The sequence below is a fragment of the Aphelocoma coerulescens genome, chromosome 19, assembly GCF_041296385.1.
Source record: "Aphelocoma coerulescens isolate FSJ_1873_10779 chromosome 19, UR_Acoe_1.0, whole genome shotgun sequence".
Classification (NCBI taxonomy): domain Eukaryota; kingdom Metazoa; phylum Chordata; class Aves; order Passeriformes; family Corvidae; genus Aphelocoma; species Aphelocoma coerulescens.
Genome location: NC_091032.1, coordinates 60,400 through 81,667, shown reverse-complemented (window position 1 = coordinate 81,667; position 21,268 = coordinate 60,400). Strand labels below are relative to the sequence as shown.

General features: G+C 56.9%; 1 protein-coding gene across 1 annotated transcript; it reads left to right on the top strand.

The window, feature by feature from the left end:
* Positions 1-1,954: 1,954 nt before the first annotated feature.
* MLXIPL (MLX interacting protein like) lies at positions 1,955-21,083 on the top strand. Its single transcript, XM_069033230.1, is given in 17 exon segments — positions 1,955-2,621; positions 9,396-9,502; positions 9,644-9,726; positions 9,917-10,006; positions 10,233-10,277; positions 10,574-10,772; positions 11,434-11,511; positions 15,351-15,559; positions 15,561-16,197; positions 16,790-16,863; positions 17,251-17,422; positions 18,067-18,179; positions 18,342-18,461; positions 18,666-18,793; positions 19,084-19,207; positions 20,332-20,461; positions 20,848-21,083. Coding segments are annotated over 17 exon segments (2,739 nt in total). The 5' UTR covers positions 1,955-2,325; the 3' UTR covers positions 20,982-21,083.
* The last annotated feature ends 185 nt before the right edge of the window (positions 21,084-21,268 follow it).

Sequence of the window (21,268 nt, the reverse complement as noted above, 5' to 3'; positions counted from 1 at the left end):
TCAGCTGATGTTTTCAGGGAACTGCTTACAGTCACCTTTAGCTCTTGACTGGCATTCATCTAATTTAGAGTCCCCTGGTGTACAGTGAGGGATGTGCTTCACTTTATCCTTATCAACATTGACTCTAATTTCTGATGTTATCACCCACCTGCTCTATAGCCTGAAATACTTCTGCAGTGCTCTCTAGCCACCTTTACCTGTGACAGTTCTAAACTATTTTTTGTAGCAGAAACGCTGTCACCATCTAATTTGCAGCCTTTTCTCCATATCATGAATACGCTGAAAATTCCAGCCCCAGTGGAGATGCTTGTAGCATCCAAGAGGAAATCTCTGCATTTTTACCAATTTGCCTTATCTTTGCAAGCTGTTGATCTGTTACAGCTCAGTGTCTCTGAAAACTCTATCATAGACCTTCTTCAAAGTGTTTTTGGATGACATTATATTGACGAGGTTACTGTTGTCCACACACACCACCGCTTCTTGCAACAGCTGGAACAGATTTCTGAGTCACAACATTCCTCTAAAAACTGTGTTGACTCTTCCTCAGTTTATTGTATTTATAGAATCACAGATTCATGGAATATCCCGAGTTGGAAGGGACCCACAAGGATCATCCAACTCATGGCCCTGCACAGGACACCCCCAAAATCCCACCCTGTCCCCAGGAGCATCCCGTATCTGTATCTCTGACATGTTTGTTTCCTTGTGCCTTGCCTAATTATTAGTTTCCCAGGACACTCACATGCCCATTACTGCTTTAAAATGTATGCAGAGTACTTTTAAAATTACTTCTCTCTTCAACATCTTGACAGGCAGCTTGGGACAGGCTGAGGTGGTTGTAAAGAATCACAGATGGGGGAAAAAAAAGCTACAGACCCACAGAAATCTGGCTGGAAAATGAATAAATGGTTCTTAAATGAAGAAACGGTTCCAAAAGGAGGTTTGCAACAACCAGTGTAGAAGCTGTACAAAACAGCTTTTTGTGCATATTCTTCTTTCAGCTCTGGAAAATACCCTGGATAGCTGCTGACCCTTCTTGGACCCACCTAGGTGGTATGGAAAGTATTCAGCTCCATCTACAAACTGGATTAGGGTTCCAGTGCCTGCAGCTATCTATGTCGGGTTTATCCCATCCATTTATACTGTATCTCCATTGGAGGTACCTGGGTGCCTGTGCCTGGGTGCTCTCCAGGCATGTGTGCTCCATCCAGGATGTGGGGCTGGGGAAGAAGTTGCCAGGAACTAGAGAGAAAAAAAGTGGTTTAAGTCTGAAAGTATATCCGCTGTGTCCCTCTGTGGCTCAGGTCAGTGAGCAAATGCTTGTGACACTGGTTGCCCAGAAAAGCTGTGTTTTCCTTGTCCCTGGAAGTATTCCAGGCCAAGTTGGACAGGGCTTTAAGCAACTTGTTCTAGTGGAAGGGGTCCTGGGTCTAGTGGAAGGGGAGTGGAATGAGGTGAGTTTAAAGGTCCCTTCCAACCCAAACCATTGTAAAATTTTATGATTCTGTGATTTTAAGGACTGCATGACTACAAGGTGTGTAAATCCCACCATACCCAAGATCATAGTTGCTCTCTCTCACATTTGTTGTTTGCATCCCGTCTCCTGCTGGGTCACACCTTGGAGCAGGTTTTCCTGGGGCTGTTTCTCAGCTCAGCATTTGGCTCAGTGCCTTGGCCTGCTTTGTGCTGAGCTGAGTGCCCGTTGCTATAATTTTACCTGTTTGTGTCCCTTAATCTGTATTTGTTCCCTTGAAAGTGCAGGGAGAGCCATTAAAGCAGAGGCACTGGGTAAATACTGCCTGCTCGTCACTCCACCGGCACCCGGGATCAGCGATTAACTCTGGGTAAACAGAGCCGACTGCCAGCCAACCCTTGGCCACAGCAAGGGGGGACAGGGGACCCGCAGTGCTCCTCCCCAGGTGTGTGGGGCACTTAAAAGCTGGAGTTGTCAGGACACTACTGGAGCAGGATGGTGGCCTGAAGCTGAAGCTCTGGTGGCTGGTGCCCGGTGCCTGATGGCCATTGGACGTGTCCTGCTGATGGTGTGCCATGGGCGGGATCAACCACCAGCACTATAAATAGGGCTGGCAGCAAATCCGCCCTGGGAAACCAACCACTGAACCCTGGAGAGTGGAGCAGACGGCGTGGGCTGGGTGGAGGAGGCGCCCAGGAGGAGGTGTGGTGCCGGTGTCCTGTACTGTGCTCCTGTACTGTACAACAGCATGTGCTCGATGCCAACGCAGTGCCTGTAGGGCTTCGGCTCAAGTGGGACGTGGATCACAGTGCTGGGTCAGATCCATAAGGGCTCCCCAGTAGGCACTAGGAATGGCAGGAGCTCAGGTGGGACTACCAGGACCTTTCCTGGAGCCTCCCGTTGGGCCTTGCCCCGTCTCTGACTCTGACTCTGACTCAGAGGATGCAGCTGTGGGTGGCACAGGACCCAGCGCTGGGGCACAGAACTCCTCCCAGGTCATCCACAGTGGCCACTTCATGGTGTCATCCCCGCACAGCGACTCACTGCCCCGGCGACGGCACCACCGTGCTGAGCCCGAGCCAGCTGATCCCCGGAGTATCGACCCGACCCTCACCCGGCTCTTTGAGTGCATGAGCCTGGAGTACAGGTGAGTCTCAGAGCCCTTGCATGTGTCTTACGGACTCCCAGCTAGCTGAAGGCAGGAGGCTAGCTGAGCCCTGTTGCCCAGCCAGGAATTTGTTTCCATCTGACATCCTCCTCCTCTTCTCCATGGGCTGTGATGTGCCATATGCTCAGAAATTGCCATCCTGGAAAGTTTCAGGGAAAAAGAGCTGATGTTGGGTTGCTGGCTATGGAACCAGGTGAGAAATTTCTCCTCTGTTCACATGTAGCTTGACTCTCCTCCATTTTCCCATGAGATCTGGTGTCACTGTGCCTGGTTGTATTTCCCCCATGGCCAGACCTAGCACACTCTGTAGAGCAGCAGTGACCCTGTGGACAGCTAACACTCAGTTCTTTGGCAATCCAGCCCAGAGCAGGAGTCCTGCCTTCCGTCCTTGACTCTGTCCCCATGTCCTGAGGTTATTCCATGGCATGCAGCAGCACTTGAGACTGGATGACTGCATGGGTTTTGTCCAAGGTCTCCTGAAAGCTTTTCTCCTTCTCTCCTGCAAAATCAGATGGGTGACTGCATTGTTCCCCTGCCACCCAAATTGCCTAAGACCAGTAACAGCTCTTTAGTGACAACAGGACAGACTGCAACGTGTCCCCTACACTCACGGTCCACATTCTTGGAGGCAGCTCCCCTCCTTTGCCAAGCCCCAGGGTTTTGAGTTCTCTCCAGCATGGCATCAGCATGACTTGCTCTCTGCTGGAGTGCCAAACTGCTTGCATAGCTTTCCCAAAACGTCCAAATGTGAAAACCTAGAATGATGATGTCCTACCATGTGAAAGCAAATCCTCAGAAAAGCAGCCTTGAAGAGGTTGCCTCATCCAGAATCTCTCAGGTTTGCCTTGAAGTCCTTGAGCACTCGATGCAATAGGGGACATGGTCACTGCCGGGACATGCTTGGGGATGCTGGGCATAGAAACAGCACTCCAAGGGTACCTGTTCCCACATAGTTGTATACATCTGACCCGTCACCATATCCCAGGTGGCGGTTGGGATCATCCCAGTTTGCCAGCAGCCAGCACAGCACAGCTCTGCTCCAAGGGGCTGGGGAAGGCAGTGCTCTGTGGGAGCACAGGGAGCCTCAGCGTGGGGTGACCCAGGTGAGGATCATGCTTCCTGGTCAGGCAGGGCACCCCTGAGTGCCACAAACAGGGAACATAGAGACACTGGTGGCCTCGCTCTCTTTTCCTCTCCCAGTCCCATTCTCTCCATACCTGAGCCCTGCATCTTTGAGGCTCGAGGAGCAGACACTGTCACACCAGAGTGCTCAAACTACTGACTCCTGAGGTGCAGGCCAGTTTCAGTGTCCCCCTGGGCTCTGGAGCTCCCAGGCAGAGTGGAAACAGACAGGGTACAAGGGCTCTGGCAGTTGGAGTACAGTGTGTGACTGAGGGCTGGCCATTCCACTGCAGTCAGGGCTCCATTGCTCCAGTTCTCCCTGCGCCTTGGACTCTCAATGGCTCATTTCCTTCCTGCACTGAGCATGGCAGTGCAGACACTGGCTCCTATGTAGTGGGACACTTACCCAAGCCTTGTCCAGCCCGGCCTTGGACACCTCCAGGGATGGGGCAGCCACAGCTTCTCTGGGCAACCTGTGCCAGGGCCTCCCCACCCTCACAGGGAAGAATTTCTTCCCAGTATCCCATCTAGCCCTGCCCTCTGGCACTGTGAAATCATTCTCCCTTGTCCTGTCACTCCAGGCCTGTGTCCAAAGTCCTTCTCCAGCTCTCTTGGACCCTCTTTAAGCACTGGAAGGGGCTCTAAGGTCTCCCTGGAGTCTTCTCCAGGCTGTACAACCCCAGCTCTCTCAGCCTTTCCTTTGCTAATACATTTTTGACACACTTGTAGGTAGCAGCTGGACAAAGGTATCAGGGTGGGAAAATGGAGTTTAAAGGCTCTTGGTGCACTTCTACATCTGATTCGATACTTCTCCGCACCACCTACCATTTCACACCTCCACTCCCAGCCAGGTTCCCAGAGGCAGCACAGCCTCAGTTGGGGTCACCAGCCCAATACTCTCCAGCCCTCAGGAGAGCACCCACAGTTAAGTTCAGACTAACTTCCTAACCAAGGAGAAAACACTGTAAGGTGTGGTAAGGGAGGCACCTGTGGAGTTCCTCGTCCAACCCTCATGCAGGTCAGGGCTAGATCCAAAGCCAGGTCAGGTTGCTCAGGGCCATCACTCTTATGGATGGAGCCCTAAGAAGTGAGCCCATCACCTGCCCAGCCTGCCCAGGTCTGCCCCTCTCCCACAGCCTTCCATGGCTCTAGTTTGGAGTTTACCTGTTCCAACTCTCATGTCCATTTCCCCTTGGCCTTTCTCACTGCATGTTTGAGAACTGCCTGGCTCCATCTCCTCCTTTGGACAGCTGATGGTAGTAATTCTCTCTTCACCTTCTTCAGGCTGAACAAACCCATCCCTCACACTCCTCTTCTGTCATGTATATTAGTCCCCAACCACCTTGATATCCTCCTCCAGGATCACTCCAGTTTGTGAACCTCCCTCTTTGTCTGTTGGACACAGTGTCCAGACTTGGCCATAACAGTGTGGAGAAGAGCAGAAAACTATCCTGTCTCCTGGTGAGCTGTGACTACTGCAGCCACCCATCCTTTGCTGCCTGGGCTCACACCATTTCAAAGGCAACTCACTAAACTTTCCCTAAATATCTTTCAATGGCTATAGCTGGAATTCCTCCCCTCTCCAGCATTCCTGCTTTGCATTTCACAGACATTGTAGCAGTCTTGTCTCAGCCTGAGCAATCATCCTGGGGATTTGACTAATCTTCCCTCCATAGTCAGGACTGTGCATCACTTCTCGCTGGTAAAGAAATACTCTCTCCACATCAAGGTTTGCTTCCAGCAGTAACTTGTTCCCTCAGACCCCCCAAAGAGAGGCAACTCTTCTCTCTGAGGTCTTCCTCCTAAGGCTAGGATGAAGCAGTTCCTTTCTACCTATTTTCCAGGTCATTTACAGCAGCTTCCTGTTTAATGATCCTTTTCCACTCCTTCTCCTACAACATCCTGCATTCCTTGAATCCTTCCGTAGAATGTTGTTTCTGCCTGCAGCCCACCTGACTGTGTCTCATCACCCAAAAAAACTGAGGGTGGAGCTGAGCTTCTTCAGTAGCTGCTCATACTTTGGCCTTAGCACGAGAAGGCTCATCCTCTCCATCACCACAGTGTGACCTGCGCAGTGTCCTGGGTGGGCTCACACCCCTTCCTGTGACTTATTGTTGGGAATCACTGACCTGGGGAACATCCTCCTGAAGAAAGGAAAACTGGGGGCAGATTGGCAAATGCAAAGTGCAGTCACTCATGATCTTACCTGGCAACATCTGTCTCGTGCCCCAGAAGCAGCTTCCCAAAGCTGTTCCCAGAGTGTGATGTAGATTAACCTCCTCTTCAGACTGGGAAGTGACTTGGAGTATCCACTCAGCCCCTCTTGTGATTTAAAACAAGGCATCTCATGTGCCAATTCCATACTAATTCATCCTCTTGGCAGCCTGTGTCTCCCCTGGGAGAGGTGGAATTGCTGCTATTGATTCTCTAATTCACAGTGCCTTAAATGTTCACACGGGGCAGTGAACACCAGGCAGAGACTCCAGGGACGCACTCACTGGAGTTCATCATCCAACCCCATTTTTTCTGGCAGAAGACCTCCATTCTAGGGGGTCTGGTGAGTGGGAAAGACTCATGCTCATGTTAAACCCACCGACGCTGCACTGTGGCTCTGCTGTCACTGGTGGCAGAGAGTTGCGCTCCTTTCTTCTGTCATTCTCCAAGGTTTTGGGGCTGATCCTGTTCAAGGATTGTGCAGAGGGGCTGGGCTGGTGTGCTGGTGTTCCCATGCACAGAGGGATCATATCTCTGGAGACCACCAAAATAACTGGCTGTGGAGGTGGGGCTTGGCTTGCAGCTCTCTCTGGCTTCCCAGGCAACTCTTTACAAGAGGATTTCAATGCCTTCCCTTCTCAGCCGGGGCACTTCATGCTGTCTTTGCATGGAGGTAGATAAATGTCTGTCTCAGAGGCAGAGCATTCCTGCTGGGAGTACACACACAGAGCGGGTCCCTCTCCCAGCACAGTCTGTCAACACCTTTGTTCAACACGATCCCCAAATCACCCTGGGACTGAGCTAACTCCCGCAGGAGGCAGCCGAGCTGGAGCAGTGGCTGTTTCATCCACGGTGAAAATCCAGCTCATTTAGATGGCAGAGTTTGAAGGTGGATTTGAAGAGAGCCACTTTTCACTTAAGGGACAGTTTAAAGGAAAACTGTGGTGAGATTTTTAACTTTCTTTGCTGGACTCTGGATTTCAAAACATAAAAATTCAAGAAAAGCCTTTGGTAGTAAAATTTCTGAGAAATGGAAGATGAGTGTTCAGGACTTGCAGGGAACACTGTCTTTCTGCCAGCCATGTCCCACAGCCCAGGAAACAAAGCGGGGTTCTGATGGCCTCATGGGGATGCTGCTCCTTGGAAGGGATGATCAGGGTTACCCCTGCCAGGAGACCCTCGGCTCAGCTGTTCCCCTTCAGCTGCTGCCCATTTCTCTTTGTGCAGCCCTGCATCTCTCCAGATCACTCCTCTCTTCCCTGCTCCTCTTGCTGCTGATGAAGAGGAAAGTACCCGTGTTGCCATGAAATCAGGGACTGCAACACGTGAAACTGCTGGATGGATAAATGAGTCACAGACCAAGCAAGGTGCTGCTGGATCCATGCCGGTGTTGGAACCAGGCTGGGCCCTATTGCCACCTCACCCCATCCCACAAACACCCTGTAGCCAGTGGCAGGATCTGTGTCCCCCTCCTTGTGACAGTGTAGGGCAGCAGGACTCCCAAACCTGTTTGGGGCACCCTATACCCTTCCCATGGTTCAGTGTGGAGTTTGCATCCATCTTCCCAGGGAAGGGTGGGGCCCTTTTCAAGGCAAAACAGGGAACAAAGATCAGCCTGTTAAGCCCCAAAACTGAAAGGATCATTAAGGGGGAAAAAAGGCATTTGGTGGTAAAGCCAAAAGGCATCTCCCTGCTGCCTCCAGGCCCCACAGCAACTCCTAGCCATGGCCCACTGGCCTCACGTGTGGCCAAGGTGTCTTCCTGTGTCCCACAGGCTCAGGCTGCTCCTCTCAGCTGGCTGTGAGTGAGGAATGTGGCCTTGACCAGCAAGATCTGGCCATGTGCCCAGGAATCCTGTCCCTTCCATTGGCTCCTCCACTTGGCACCATCTTGCTGTTTGCCTTGTGCACCTGGGGAAAGTTCAAAATCCTGGTGATAGCAGAGTGGTCAGTGTCAGCCTTAACTCTCTGCAGGCTGGAGTCACAGGTCCTTCCCCAGCTCCTGGGGCTGTGTGTCAGGCTAGGTCTCCCACGGGAGATCATCCCCATCCACTCCTGCACCTGCTCCCAGACACATCCCTGCATCAGGCTCTGGAGTTGGGGGGGTCCCCAGTTCTCCACCTCTGCCAGAAGCAGATTTCAAGGCAGGTCAAAACAGAACCCACCAAAATCATTATTTGAGAGCACTTAGAGGTTTCACAAGCTCTCATCCCCAGCACCTCCCTGGGGACACGGACTGGTGGCACCTGGAGGGGCTGGGAAGAGGGGATACAGCACCCTGACACCAGCTCAGCCTCCACCTTTCCTGCTCCATGCATGTACCAAGGAAAATTTGGAGTCAAAGCAGCACTTAGATCTTTAGGGTACAAACTCTCTGCTGGAGAGGGACATAGCATTCCAGGCCATGCAGCCTGCAGCCGGCTTTCAATGGTACCCCTGGAGCAGTTGGCATTGCCCCGAGGCCATGCCATGTTGTTGGGAGAGCCAGAGAGGTAAAATGGACCCCAAAGTAAGGCAGGGGACCCTGGCCTCCCCCACAGAGCTCCTGGGGCAGCAGGACTCTCAGAACCTCCTAGGGGGCTGCATATGAGGGGTTGTGTCCCCTGGCTGGACAGAAGCAAGACAAGGAGTGAAATGAGGCTGCCTGCACTGCAGGTCCCATCAGGGGCATCACCACCACCACCATGATGAGCTGCAGAACAAACACAGCTGCCTCTGGGAACCGGGAAATGAGAAGCAGGGAGCCCAGCTTGGGGTGGGGGGGCAGGTTTGCAGGGGTGGGTGTTGAGAAGATGCCAGGGAAGCTCTGGCTGAGGGCAAGGCTGGTGTCACTCTCTGTCTGTCTTGGGGCACAGGCAAGTGTCCCTTAACATCCTGAACATCCTCCAGTGTTGTCCTGCCTTCCCAGACCCACCACGATGGCTGCCCCTGACTGCCCCAGCTGAAGGCAGCATTTCCAAGCCTTGCCTGGCATTAAAGGGAGGGTCAAAATTAGCTGCCCAAACACTGTGATGAAGCAAGAGCCACTACAGCATGTGTCACCACACATCTCACCTGGTCAGAAGACTTCCCTTCCTGTCCCCCAGGGGCAGGACACAGCTGGCTTGGTGGGGGCAGCAGGATCCTGCCTCAGAGCTGGGGTTCAAACATCAAGGAATCAATGCCTCAGTGTGCTGTGCTTTAATCCAGGGGTTTGAGAAGCCTCCTGTGGGTCTGTGAAGCTCAGGGTTTAGGTCTGTGCTGCTCCCAGGGTGTGCAGGAGTTTGGAATGCTCCTGTGGGTGCTCCCCCAGGAGCCTGGCAAGCACCTGCAGCGGAGCCACGTGGCTGTACCTGCTCTTGACTTGCCACCAGGCTGGTGGCCCCTGGGCATCTTTCAAGATGGTGCTCCTCAGCTTCCCCTTTGCTTGGTGTTTCAGTGGGAAGCTAGTGTCTCCAAAGTGGAAGAATTTCAAGGGGCTGCGGCTGCTTTGCTGGGATAAAATTCGACTCAACAACGTGATATGGAGAGCATGGTACATCCAGTGTGAGTATGGGTCAGACCCCACTCTGTCTGCCAGATGCCAGGCTGTGCCAGTGAGATGGGGCTGGCAGTGGAACGACCGTGTACAGGTGCAGAGATAGGGATGGGACATGGATACAGCCAGCTGTGTTCTCCCCTGTGCAGATGTGGAGCGGAGGAAGAACCCTGTGTGTGGCTTCATCACCCCTCTGGAGGGCATGGAGGCTGATGAGCACCGAAAACCAGAGGTAGGGCAGGGTCCCTTGCAGCTCTCTGGGGCAGCAGCAGGTCTGTGTGGCACAGTCGGGATCTGGGGACACGTTGCATTTCACAGATTTGCTGGAAAAGGTGTTTCTGATATGGTACAAGAAAAGCAGCCCTGGCTGTGGGGTGCTGGGGCCGGGGAGCTCAGCCATGACCCCCTGTCCTGCCCCCCAGGCTGTTGTGCTGGAGGGAAACTACTGGAAACGCCGCATCGAGGTGGTGATGAGGGAGTACCACAAGTGGAGGATCTACTATAAGAAGCGGGTGAGTGGCTCTGCCCGTGCTGCTCCCCATCCTGTGGCAGTGCCAGCAGTGGGATGAAACACAGTGTGCCCAACCTGGAGCCGTGGCTGACAGGGCAGGACGTGACAGGCTCTTGCCAGCATGGGAGGGGGATGCTAGCTCATCCCCTGAGCTCTGCCCCCTTTGCCCTTCCCCAGACCAGGCCCCCCCTGCCTGGGGGGTGACATAGGCTGTCTTCTCCTTCCAGCTCCGAAAGTCCACCCGGGAGGGAGAGATCTCCAGTCCAAAGCAGGTGAGTCTGCTGAGAAAGGGTGGGAAATGGGAGAAAAGAGAGCACAATTTGGACCCCTGCACTGGGCAGAAGGGCAAAGAAAAGCCCAGGGCATGATAAGCCCACTGGAATGGGATGCTAAGCATCTGGGATGCTGGATTCACTGGAAGCAGCAATGTCCCAGGTGTTAAGGTTTGGAGGGAGCAAACACTGCAAGGAGTGAGCATGAGAGCTGCCAGGGGGAGCAGCCGGGGAGCCAGACATGGACCCTACCCTGGAAAGGTGTCCACTCAGCTCCTTTGCTCTGCCTCATGCAGGACGAGGATGTCTGGAGGCCAACGGAGAAATGGTGCAACCAGCTCTTCTGCAACGTAGTGCCCATGCTGCTTGGCGATGAGGAGGAGGAGCGCGGGAGCAGGCAGCATTTCGATTTGGACACCTTCCTCTCGGACATATCTGACACCCTCTTCACCATGACACAGATGCCCAGCACTCACCAGGCACTCCCCGAGGATGGTAGGTGCCCCAGACCATGCTTCAGCAGGATGTGGAGAAGGAATCTGGATTCTGCCTCTTGGCTGAGCCCCTGAGAGCTCATGTCCTTTTGGGCAGGCAGGGTCCCCTGGCATCTGCCCTGCTGGGGCAGGGGGAGTGGATGTTCCTGTCCTGCTCCAAACAGGAGCCACCAGAGGAGGGGATGCTCAAGGGGTGTTTGGGCAGGGTGGGATCATCCCCCTCTCCTGTGGCTCCCTATGCATCAGCATACGCTGTCCCAGGGCCGAGCTCCCCAGGGACTACCGGCATCATGAAGGACTTTGCCCCAGCCCCCAGGGCAGATCCTGCTTCCATGACCACTCTTTGCTGTCCCTACCTGGCCATGTCCCTGGGGCATCTGCAGCTCCAGCCAAGTCCTGTGCCAAGGATCAGCCTTTCACTGGGGTTCTGGGAACTGGATGAGGCCCTTGAGGTGCTGACGGACAGAGTGGTGGGATGGGATGGCCCTGGCTCTCCACAGGGTAGGCACTTATCTCCCTGCCCAGTGATACAGGGTGACTCTGGGGTGACACAGAGGTGTGGCAGCCAGCCAGGTGTCAGGGCAGTGGTGGGAGCAGCACTCAAGGTGGGTCTTGAGGATGCTGTGGCTGGGCCTTGATGTTCCAGCTCTGCCCTCTTCCAGCGTATGTTGGGAATGCTGACATGATACAGCCGGATTTGGCACCCCTGCAGCCCAGCCTAGACGACATGGACATATCAGGTATGAGGCGGCCCGGATACGATACCACATCCCACCCAGCCCTGCACCCTGTGACTGCCTAAAATGGGGGGGTCACAGATTTGGCCTGGCAGCAGTGGAAGCTGCTGAGGCAGGCAGAAAGAACCAACATCCAATGGCACGGGAAAAGCAGCATGGATGGGCAGGGGCTGAGGGCAGAGCTTTGGTGTGCCTGCCTGCCCCTGGACAGAGCCACAGAAGGACAGAAAGGGCTTGGCCAGGAGCTGTGGGAGGGGAGTTCTACAAAAAGAGGGTATTTCCAAGAGTGCCAAAGCCCCTCTTTTTGGCTGCAGACAGAGGAAGGACAATTGTCCCCCAGAGGAAAAGGAAACCTCTAGAGAGTAGGTTCTGCTGAGTCCCCTCCTCACCCCACTGCCCAGACACCCTGGGCAGTAGGTTTGGAGCTGGGACCCTGCATTGGGCTGTGCTACATCCCCTGGGGACAAGTCACTGTCCCTGCCAGGCTTCCCAGAGACAAACCTGGCACAGGTGTCCAGCTGGAGGGCAGGGGGCTGCTGAGGGAACACCAGCAAGTGGGAATGGCAAACTCCCCCATGCTGCCATGCAGGCTCTGAGCTGTGAGCATCCAGACAGTCAGCTGGGACATGTCCTGGTCCCAGCAGTGTCCCCATATGCCAGGGTAAGGCACTGTTGGGGACCAGCTTTGCCCTCAAACATGCCAGAGCTGGTGGCCTGTGCACACTGTGCAGGGTGGGAGCCGGTGGGGATTGGTGGCTACCCAGCTATAGCTAGTGGCCTCAGACAGCACCAGCATCTCCAGACCCCTCTGTGAGCACCCTGGAGCTCCATGGCCCGTCTCCACTTCCTCCAGGAGGAGGAAAAAAGGGTACTTGCGCCATACAGCTGCAGGGTGTTGCAAGACCAGATGCTGGCGGGGAGCAGGCTGGGCACTTTGTGTGCCAGGGCAGGTGGTGGCATGGATGCCCTTGGGATGGATGCTCTTGGGATGGATGAGGTGGGAAGACTCCTGCCAGCACCCTCTCAACTCATTCCAACCAGAGACCCCATCAGGGTGAGCCGTGCTGGGAAGAGGGTCTGTTACCATGGCTGGTGCTTCACCTTCTGTCCCCTGGTGCCCTAAGCGGGCATCAGTTGCTGGAAGGTGTGACAGCTCCGAGTGGGTCAAACTGACCCTTGATAAGTGTCTCTTACCCCAAGAGGTCCTGTATGGTGTCACAGCAGCAGTTCCAGCACCTCTCTGAGGGCCCAGCATGGCCTCATGCTCAGCAGGAGATGGCAGGAGCACGGTGGTGCCTCTCTGAACCCATACATCAGTCAGGTTGGCTTTTTTCCTGTGAAAAGGCCTGTGTTTTGCTTCAGGGTGCTTCTTGGCAATGGGATGGATTTTACTGCAGACTACAGTATCAGAAGGAAACATCCTTTCCTGCTCTGACCACGTCCAGTGCCTCAACCAGGGGGCACTGCTGGAGCTGGGGAGGGTCCCAAGTCCAGCTGTGGCTCCTGGTCTGCCAGGCTAGTGTGTCCTGGGACAGAGCAGCATCCCGTGGGGTGCCTGGAGACCTGTCGGTGTGAGTTTTGTCCTGGACAGAGCAGCTCCCTGGGTGATGTGTTACATCTGAGCACTGCACACGTCATGTACCCCTGGGACTGTGGGGAGAGGAGACTGGAATGCTGGGTGCCAGCCAACCCAATTATGTCCCAAAATGTCACTTTTTCAGCAGGGCAGGCAATGGCTTTTCATGGCTTGGGAGCAAGGATCACCCAGCAGCCTCGTGCAGAGCTACACAGGGCAGGCATGCGGGGTGGGCACCCTGGGGTCACAGGGCTGTCATTGTGTCGGGTGGTGTGGCAGAGCTCAGTGCCTGTCAGTCAGTGCCTGCAAACCAATCCCCAAATGAGGAAGCATCTCGTGTCTGCAGCGGGTGCTGGAGTGTGGTATGAGGCAGATGGAGAAGTCCTGATGGCAGAGGCGAGGGAGCAGCTCAGCCCTGTGCCCTGCTGCCACCATGCTCCAGGTAGGATCTGTGCTGGGCACTGGGGCTGGGCTGTCCGTCCCATAGGGTGGCAATGCCCTGCTACACTGCAGGGCTCTCCCCAAAGCCTGGGACCAGTGCTGGGGGGTCCTTGGGTTGGGAAGGCCCAATCACATTGGAGAGCATCCCCAGGTTTGAACAGGACACCAAAGGTGTGGTTTGCTGACCATGCAGAGGCTCTTCTGCCTTGAGCAGGGCTGTACCCTGGCCATGCCACACTGCCTGGAGCGAAACAGGGCAATACGACAGTGAGGAGAAGCATGAGCAAGAGCTATGGGCTGAGGAAGGGGCAGGAGAAAGGGAGGACAGGGCTCCCAGGGACTGCCAACTATCTTCCATCCCTGTTACACAGTGAGAGGCACAAGAGGGTCTGACAGTGACAGTGAGAGGCACAATCAAATCTGACAGGCTAGGTACCACAAATGCCTATAAATACCTGCAGAGCTTCGGTGCTGGTGGCAGGGACATCTTGGTGTGGGTATGGCTGAGGTGGGGGAAATGTGGGGCTGGACTGCATCCCAGGAAGGCCAAGCTCCTGCCTGGCAGTACTGCAGCACACACAGAGTGCTGGCCTGTGAAGGGGGAGGGATGGCCCTGCCATGCTGTCAGGGATTCACCATGGCTGTGGCAGGGGTAAGGGGCAGTCTGAGGGCTGACTGGGACATCTCAGCAGTGGCCATGTCCTGTCTCACATCAGTGTTCCCCTCAGATGGCAGTGCATGGCATGCTGGAATCATCACTGTGCCCAGTCCTGTGGCATCTCACAGTGCTGGCATGTTTGCTCCTCTGGTGTAGATTCAGCAGGGTCTCAGGCCTTTGTGGGTCCCAGCCAGGGCACCCCAGGTGCTGGAGCCTGGACCACATATAGTGTTCTGAGCATGGCTGTGCACACCAGGCAGGCAGAACAGGCAGAACTGGAAGTAGGGCCTGGAGGTGGCACTGCCAGTGCCAGGCAAGGGCTGGAGAGCACAGCTGGGTGCTTCCCAGAGGAGATGCGAGTGCCTGTTCCTGGTGGCTGCTCAGGCACTGAGCCTGTGCCAGGAGCTGCCAGGCAGCAAACCCAGTGAATCCATCCTACAGGAAAGCAGCCAGCAGTGCCATCCCTGTCCCACAGTCATCTTCTCCATGAAAAACCTTCCCTATGGCGGTGCCAGAGCCGGCCCTGATGCAGGGACTGCACCAAGGCATTCATGGGGCTGATGTGCCCAGGGAGACAGCTGCCAGCCTTTTGTGCTGTGGTGTCTGGGCCTGCGGAAGAACCAGGGTTGTGGGAAGGAGAGAGGAAGGGAGTGGGAGTCACAGCAGGGTCACGCGGCTCGGCTTCGGGAAGGCCATGGGATGTGGTTAGCCGCAGGCTGCACGCACTGCAGCTCTGGAGCGGGCAGCACAGAACTTGCCACCACTCCAGAGGACCACCCTCGTGGCTTGGGAATGCCGTGACCTGATTGTCCGGCCCCTCCGCTGTGGCTGCCCCTCCAGCCAGGGTGTCATAGTCCCTGCCCCAGCCTGGGGCTGATACAGCAACACATACCCCTGGAAACAGCTCTGGGGCTGGAGCACGTGGAGTTCAGCTGGGTGTCAGGGATGGGGTCCCCACACTTGGGTGGCATTCCAGGTGGGTTTTCCTGCCCCTATGCATGTGGCAATGCCGGCCCTGGGTGCAAATCTGCTGGAGCTGCCCTGGCCCCAAAAAGTGCAGAGTGCCAGTAACAGGGTGTGGTTCCACCCCTCATGCCCCAGGGTGTCCTCCTCCTCTCTGGGCAGGTCTGCTTATGCCGGTCACTGTGTCTCCACTTGGCCCTGCAGAAATGTTCACCAGCCACCGGCCACCCCCATCTCAGACACAACCAGGCTACCAGGATCCATCCTGCTTCTTGCCCACGGCCGAGCCCCTGTTCAGCAGTGGGGCGTCCCTGATGGGTGCTCAGGGTCTGCCTGTGAGCCCTGAGGCCCAGCTCCTACCTGGCACCCTTCTCCAGGTGAGTGGGATCCCAGCCTGTAGCCCACAGCTAACTGGTGTCCCAGTCACCTGCCCTGACCCTGCCATGTCTTCTGCAGCCCAGTGGTGCCTCCCAGCTCAGCCTCCACAGCGCCTTCCTGGGCTCTGAGCAGCCCCTGGCCCCCTTGCCCCCTGAACCCCCCGACGTGGCACCCAGCAGCCTCAGCCCCCAGGTCCGACACAAGCCCACACTGCAGTACGACCTCCCTGGCAAGTGCCTCAGCCTGGAGCCACCAGCACCCCACTATGTCCCCCCAATCCAATGCCCCCGGGCGCCACTGCTGAGCCCAGAACCCCCCTTCTCCCCTGCCTCCGCCCCCCGCTCTAAGTTCCCCTACGCCAGTTCACCTGACCCCTCGCTTGTCACCCACCCTGCCTCCCGTCTCTCAAGCCCTTGCTTCACCCCCTACATCCCAGGGCTGGGCTGTGCCACAGGCATGGGAACCCAGGGGTACCCCAGCCCTGCTGCCTCCCAGCTCCTGCCCCCTGCTCTGCTGGGCAACCCCAGGTTTGCCCCCCACAAGGGGCTGCCCCAGGGTGGGGGTGGGCGGCCCAAGGCGAAGCCCAGTGGCACCAAGGCAAGGAGGCTGCCAGGACACCCCCTGTCTCACCTGCCCGAGCCCAACCCCTGCCCGAGCCAGCTGCTGACTGCAGGTAACAGGGCTGGGGGGCTGTGGGGGGACACAGGGGTGAGGTGGGGGGCATGCTATTGTGGGGATCAGAGCAGGGACCCCGTTTCTCCCTGGGGCTGGGACACAGGGAATACTGGGCAGGGCACATGGAGGTCCCCATAATGGGGTAGTTCCAAACCCAGGGGTGAAGCCGTGCCTGAGGGATCGCCCTGGCTTCAATGGCCTCAGAGGGAGATAAGGCCCAGCCCCAGGACTTGGCACAGATGGGAAGTTCCTGTGTCCCCAGTCTGGTCTCTATGGCCCTGTTGGCACAATGGGTTAGAGGGTCACTGGTGTCCTGCCTGATATGCTGCCCATGGGTGTGTGATGGGCACTGTCATGTCCCTCTGCTTGCTTGAGGAGGAGCTGGGGCTCCCTGCCTGCACAAGGTTCCTGAGAACATCCCTATTGTGAAGAGAACAGGCACCTCCTCCCTCCAGAGGTGCATCCCTGTTCTCTGGGGCAATCCAGCAGTTCTGGTGCAGTAAGGGGCCGGCTGTCCCCTGGGGCAGGAAAGGCCACCCCAGCCCCAACAGCCCCATGCAGCAGCACCCATCTGCTCCCTGCCCCCTCAGCCAAGCAGGACCTGGCGCTGGATACCCCTCGCCCGATGGATGCAGAACTCATGCCTACGGCCCCTGTCTCCCCGGTAAGCACTCAACCACCCCCCTGGGTTGGGAATTGCCTTCTCCTTGCTGCTGGGGAAGGGATGGAGATGGGCTCTGGGGGTCACACTTTGCTGTGGGCTGGACAGATATGGAGGGAAGGAGGGGGCACGTGGCTGGGTGGCTGGGGGTGGCAGGAGTTGCCTGAGTTTTTTGTCCTGTAAAAGAACCAAGGCAGAGGTGAGCGACATCCTGCTTGCAGCACCCCTTTCCTGGGGCCCTGGGGCTGGGGCTGCCCCTGCAGATGGTGGCATGGGGCTGCACATCCCCCTTCCCCATCCCCTCGTGGGGGTTTGGCTGCCAGTGCCTGCGCAATGGCCGACCTGGGTGCTGATCCCCCAAATCCCTTTCCCTCTGCCTTCTCCCAGCAGCAGAACACTGTCCCCAAAGTCCCTGCCACCTTCCTCTCCAGAATGGCCCAGATGAGCCCAGGACTGGCTCCTGGCTCCAGCCCTTCCCAAGTGGTGCTGCACACAGTAGGCACGCAGCCGGGCCCCCTGCGAGTCCCCAAGACAGAGCAGCTGTCCCCCACCTCAGCTTGTGGTGAGTCTGGAGCACCCCAAGGAGCTCCATAGGGCACTGGGGTTCCTGCAGAGAGCTTGGACCAAACATTGTGGGAATTTTCATTTCAATCCCAGCTATTTCCATTTATGCAGCTGAGCACGGAGGGTTCCTTCTGTGCCCCTTCACCTGCCTCTTTCTCCAGCAGCAAAAGCAGAAACAGGAAAAGACAAAAATGGAGCAAAATGTCAGACTGTGGTTTTGAAACCCCGAAGCCTGGTTTTGGAGCAAGAAGCATCCGCTTTCACCCGCAGAAACCAGCACGGCTGCTGGAAACCAGGCTCTGGTGTTGTTCCCAGTTCAGTTTGGTGCTGAACACTACAACCTTGCTGCCCTCACGACTCTTTCCAGGCGATTTGCAGCCCAAGAAATGATGGGAATTTAAAATGTCAAATCCCAGATGTTCCCATTTCTGAGCAGCTGTAAAATGAGTGGGATTTGGGATAATGTGTGGTTGGAGGCTGAAGTGGAGCATCCCCATCAGCTGAGTGGGGTGGCTTGTCCTGGGGTGAGGGCAGCACTGTGGGATGCCCCTCTCTGCCCATCCCAGTGCAGGACCCTGGTGTCACCTTGTCATGAGTGCTGTTGTTATCCCTCTCTTCATAGCAGCACCTTCCCTTTTTCAGGCAGTGACTGGCCCAAGCCCAGCCAGGCTTCCCCGGGACCCACTGCAAGGCTGGGCACTAGCATCTCCCTGCACCACCCCATGTCCCATCCAGGGAGGCCCGAGTCCAGCAAGGTATGGCAGGAGCTGCCAGCTCCATATGCACCCTCCTTTCCTCCTCGCCCCCAAGACACCATCCACCCTCACTGAAAGCTTTGGGCCAGCCTGTCCCCAGTGGGGCTGGTGGCCCATGGCTGTCCCCACTGCTGGGAGGTGCCTGACGGTGCTGACCTGCAGCTGGAGAGCCGCCGCATCACACACATCTCTGCTGAGCAGAAGAGACGCTTCAACATCAAGCTGGGCTTCACCATGCTGCACAGCCTGGTGAGCACACTGAGTGCTCAGCCCAGCATCAAGGTGAGCACCCACGGCCAGCTCTGGGCATGCAGGGACATGGCGTATCACCCGGAGACACTGCATCCCTGCTGTGACCCACAGCACAGAGCTCCTCCCCTATGCCCCAGCCTATGGTGTGGGAGGCTGGAGCACACAGCAGGCGCACAGTGCGGCTGTGCCAGGGTGGTCTGGGCCCCCTTCCCCTCTCACCCCATGGCCCTCCAGGTCAGCAAGGCCACCACCCTGCAGAAGACAGCCGAGTACATCTGCAAGCTGCAGCAGGAGCGGGCAGCTCTGCAGGACGAGGCGCAGCATCTGCGGGAGCAGATCGAGGAGCTCAATGGCTCCATCAAGTAAGGGGGCCATGGCGGAGGGAGATAGGGGAGCACTGCCTGCTTTGGGGTTGCCAGGCATGGCAAGAAGCAGTGCCAGGACAGAAGCAGAACACAGGAGGTCTCCCTGGAACACCTCCCAGCTGACTGTCCCTCCTCAAACCCTCTCTGCAGGAGGGCTGATGCCCCTGGAGTGGGGCCAGGTCCCAACACCTGTGCTGGGAGGGGGACATTGGCTGGCAACTCCTGCTGAGCCTCCGTGGCTCTCAGCCTCCCAAACACAGCCCCACAACACTGGTTGTGCCCCACAGCCTGTGCCAGGAGCAGCTGCCGGCCACAGGGGTGCCCATCACGCGCCAGCGCTTTGACCACATGCGCAGAATGTTCGACGAGTACGTTCGCTCCTCCACACTGCAGAACTGGAAGTTCTGGATCGTATCCTTTGGGGCCTGTGCCCGCTGCTCCCTCTGACCCTCCACCAGACACAAGGTGCTCTGGTTCATATGCTGCTACTACTGGGTCTTTGGGGTCCCTCAAGCTCCGGAGGACTTAAGGGCTTTGGAGACCCCAGGGAGATGTTTCCCAGCCAAGGTCACATGGTAGCAACACGCTGAGGTGCTGTGGTTAGGAGGGATATTCTGCTACAAAGGATCAAAAACAGTTGGATAAATGGTCCTCAGGGAGAAGGGAAGTGGAGCTAAGCTTACAGAGGGAATTGCCCCTGATGACATGGGAACTGGCTCTGAGAGGCAGTAGCCATGGATTAGGAAAGGTCCAGACACAAAGCTAGGGACATGATGGCTTGGTCTTGGTGATTGCATGGCATACCCTGGAAACACAGGGGTGGAGAGGATCAAGGGCCAAGGAACCCGTGGGTAAAGGGCTGGATCTGCTCCTCTGTGAGCAGGGATTAGACATACTGGGACTCACTGGCAGAGCCTGTGAGGTCTGTGAAATCCCATGTGGCAGAGGGATGAAAGGCACTGCTGCCCATGGTCCCATCCGGCACAGGACGTCTGGCAGAGGTGACTTCCGACGCAGAGCTGGGGAGCTCCTTCCTCAAGACATGGGGTATCATAAAGCCAACATGGGCTCCAGGACATGCTTGTGGTGGAGATATCTGTGTGGATTACTGCCTCCATAAAATCACCAGGCTGGTCCCTGCAGGCTGGTAGATTATGGGACACACTGGTGTCCTGCCCTGCCCCTGAGCACTTTGCTAGTTGGTTCCCTGACCTGCTCTGGAAGAGATGTCTTCTGTCTTGGCAACCTTTTCTGGCAGCCCCAGCCATGACAGGGGTTTTGCATCTCTTCCACCGACTACCCAGGTGACACTCATGCCATCATCCCAGCAGTTGGGGCTAGTGCCAGGTGTGGTGCTGTGCTGGGAAGGCACCCAGCAGGCCTGTTCCATGGCCCGTCCTGCAGCCCCAGCAGTTCTGCTCCATGTCCAGACAAGAAAGTCTGTCCTGCTGCCATAGGAGGGTGATGCCCACACCTGGGAGGAGTAAGACCATCGTCATGGCAAAGCTGGTCCTTAATTCCTCTGATCCCACCAGTTCAGTATCATCATCCGGCCCCTCTTTGAGTCTTTCAATGGCATGGTGTCCACAGCCAGCATGGAGAGCCTCACCCAAACATCCCTCGCCTGGCTGGACCAGCACTGCTCCCTCCCAGCGCTTCGGCCAAGTAGGTGGCCCTGTGTCTGGCTGTGGCACTCCGTGCATGTTGGGTTGGCATGGACTGAGGGAAAGGCACAGGGGAAAAGGACAGGGGTGTCCTGATGGATGGCAGGGCTGATCTGTGGAATGTCCTGGGGCTCGTGCTCAGTGCTTTCCCGTGCTCCTGTCACACCCACGCCCCAGTTGAGCCGGCAGTGCCCTACCCTAACCCCGTGTCCTGGCAGGGCAGGCTCAGCGCTCCCCAAAGCCCCTCTGGGTGGGTTTCCCTTCACCGCGTCTACTGGGGCTACGGGAGCGCACAGTCCCACCGTTCCGGGGGCTGGAGCGGGGCCGGGCAGCGCCGTCTTCCTCAGAATGGGTCACGCCTTCCAGCCCTGTCCCCTGTCCCCGCAGCCGTCCTGAGCTCCCTGCGGCAGCTGAGCATCTCCACCTCCATCCTCAGCGACCCGGCCCGTGTCCCCGAACAGGCGGCGCGAGCGGTGGCGGCGCTGGGACGCCCCGGCGCCTCCTCCTCCTCCTCTTCCTGACTGCTCCGGGGTGTCCTACGGGCACCTGCGTGGGGAGCCCGGGCTGCGCGAGGGCTGTCCCCCCCCATCCCCCCCGTACCCCTGCAATAAAGAACTTGCTGTCCCACGGACCCCTTGTGGTTCTTCAGTCCCGGGGCCGCTCTGGGCACGGCCGGGAAGGGCGGAGGGGGACCAGGACGTGAGGGGGGTGAGACCGGAAGGGGTGAGAGCCGGGACTGGGAGGGGGCCAGGGGCTCGGGGGGATGAGGGAAACCGGGGTTGGGGGCAAGTGAGGGGAGAGGCTGGGG